This window comes from Apaloderma vittatum, unplaced genomic scaffold (genome assembly GCF_000703405.1).
Source record: "Apaloderma vittatum isolate BGI_N311 unplaced genomic scaffold, ASM70340v1 scaffold23931, whole genome shotgun sequence".
NCBI classification, from domain to species: domain Eukaryota; kingdom Metazoa; phylum Chordata; class Aves; order Trogoniformes; family Trogonidae; genus Apaloderma; species Apaloderma vittatum.
This window is the reverse complement of record NW_009697721.1, coordinates 21,216-22,731: the sequence shown is the minus strand read 5'-3', so window position 1 is coordinate 22,731 and position 1,516 is coordinate 21,216. Positions and strand designations below refer to the sequence as shown.

At 58.2% G+C, this 1,516-nt stretch overlaps 1 protein-coding gene across 1 annotated transcript in view; it reads right to left on the bottom strand.

The window, feature by feature from the left end:
• Positions 1-1,516, bottom strand: part of PAPSS2 (3'-phosphoadenosine 5'-phosphosulfate synthase 2) — a gene marked incomplete at its 5' end in the record, with an annotated part of 12,048 nt that overhangs the window by 689 nt on the left and 9,843 nt on the right. Inside the window, one exon of the mRNA XM_009877757.1 lies at positions 369-598. Within this exon, the coding sequence (XP_009876059.1) occupies positions 369-598 (230 nt within the window). The remainder of the gene's footprint in view (positions 1-368; positions 599-1,516) is intronic.

Here is a 1,516-nt window from a genome sequence, read left to right as displayed (position 1 = left end):
ACGCCCCGGCACTGGCAGCACCTGCCGGTGGTGTCACACCCGGCAGCAAGGGGGTTCCTCTTCTGAGAGGAGCTGGAGTTGTACAGAACAGACGCCTCCAGCTGCAAGAGTCTGTATTTGTGTGCCCGAGCTGTGTTGCTTATCCTCCCCAATGGCCACAAAGGCGCAGCTTCAGTTTCACGTGACCCATCCTTGACCTGGTGTCAGCTCTTGGAGGGGAAGGCAGGTGCCTTTCACAGGTTCTTCCCCCCTTCCTTTCCTTAAAAGGAACAGCCATGGCTTTTCCCTTCACCCCAGGAAGATGCAAAGCCAGACACGATGGCAAACCGCGCGCGGTGAAGAAACAGCAACGCCGCTGCCCGTGTTACCTTTTTGGGTCGTAAAAATCCATGGCCTTTTTCACTTTATTGTAAGCAGCCACCCGAAAGGGGATGATTTCCACCGAGGTCAGGCCTGGCGCCATGCTCAGGACCTTCCCTCCCTGCGTGGGCTCGTAGAGGTCCTTCTTGGTCTCGGGGTGAGGCATGCCCGCGGGGTCGCGCCCCACGATGTAGAAATTGGCACCAGCTACCATGCGAGCTCGGCAGTGCCACTGCACCTGCGAAGGAGAGAGGGAGGGAAGGAAGAGGAAAGGGAAAGAAAACGTGTCAGCAGCCTCACTGCAGCTTCTCATAAGGATCAGGCCACCCAGACTCATCTGCCACTGCTTGGACCTGATGCAACATCCAGTTCCCCTAAGGGCATGTATTTCAAGGGAAACACTGGGAGCAGGAACTGGCAGCGAGTGGAGGTAGCGGTTTGCTTTTCGGACATGCAAAGGCAGCGCCCACCAGCCCTCGAGCCCTGCATCCCTCTCCTTCCTCCTTCAGGACAGGTTCGGTGTCCACCACTTTCATCCCACCCATTTATAGACAGAAGGGAGACCCCAGGGAGAAAACAAACGAGCAGCCCTGCCTGACAAAGAAAAAGGTCACAGCGGTGAAGTCTGTTCCTCCCTTTCTCCCCAGCTCTCCACACAGCTCGTGAAAGCACGGGAGCCCACGGAGCTGAGCTCTGCTGGGAGAGAGCTGCCACAGCAAGCTGCGGGCAAACCCTGCAGGGCAGCAGCAAGACACTTAGAGCTACCCTCTCCCTTCCCGGAGCCTGGCAGAGAGGGACCTGAGGGATCCCATCAACAAGTCGCTGATAGGAGCCAGCAGTGGGCCCAGGAGGCCAAGAAGGCCAACAGCATCCTGGCCGCTGTTGGAAATAGTGTGACCAGCAGGAGCAGGGAGGGGATTGTCCCCCCATAATCGGCACTGGGGAGGGCACCCCTTGAGTGTTGTGCCCAGTTTTGGGCCCCTCAATCCAAGAGAGATCTCGAGGGGCTGCAGCGAGTGCAGGGGAGGGCAACGGAGCTGGGGACTAAATCTTATGAGGAGCGATTGGAGGAGCTGGGGCTGTTGAGTTTGAGGAAGAGGAGGCTGAGGGGAGACCTCATCGCCCTCTGCAACTCCCTGAAAGGGCGTTGAGCCAA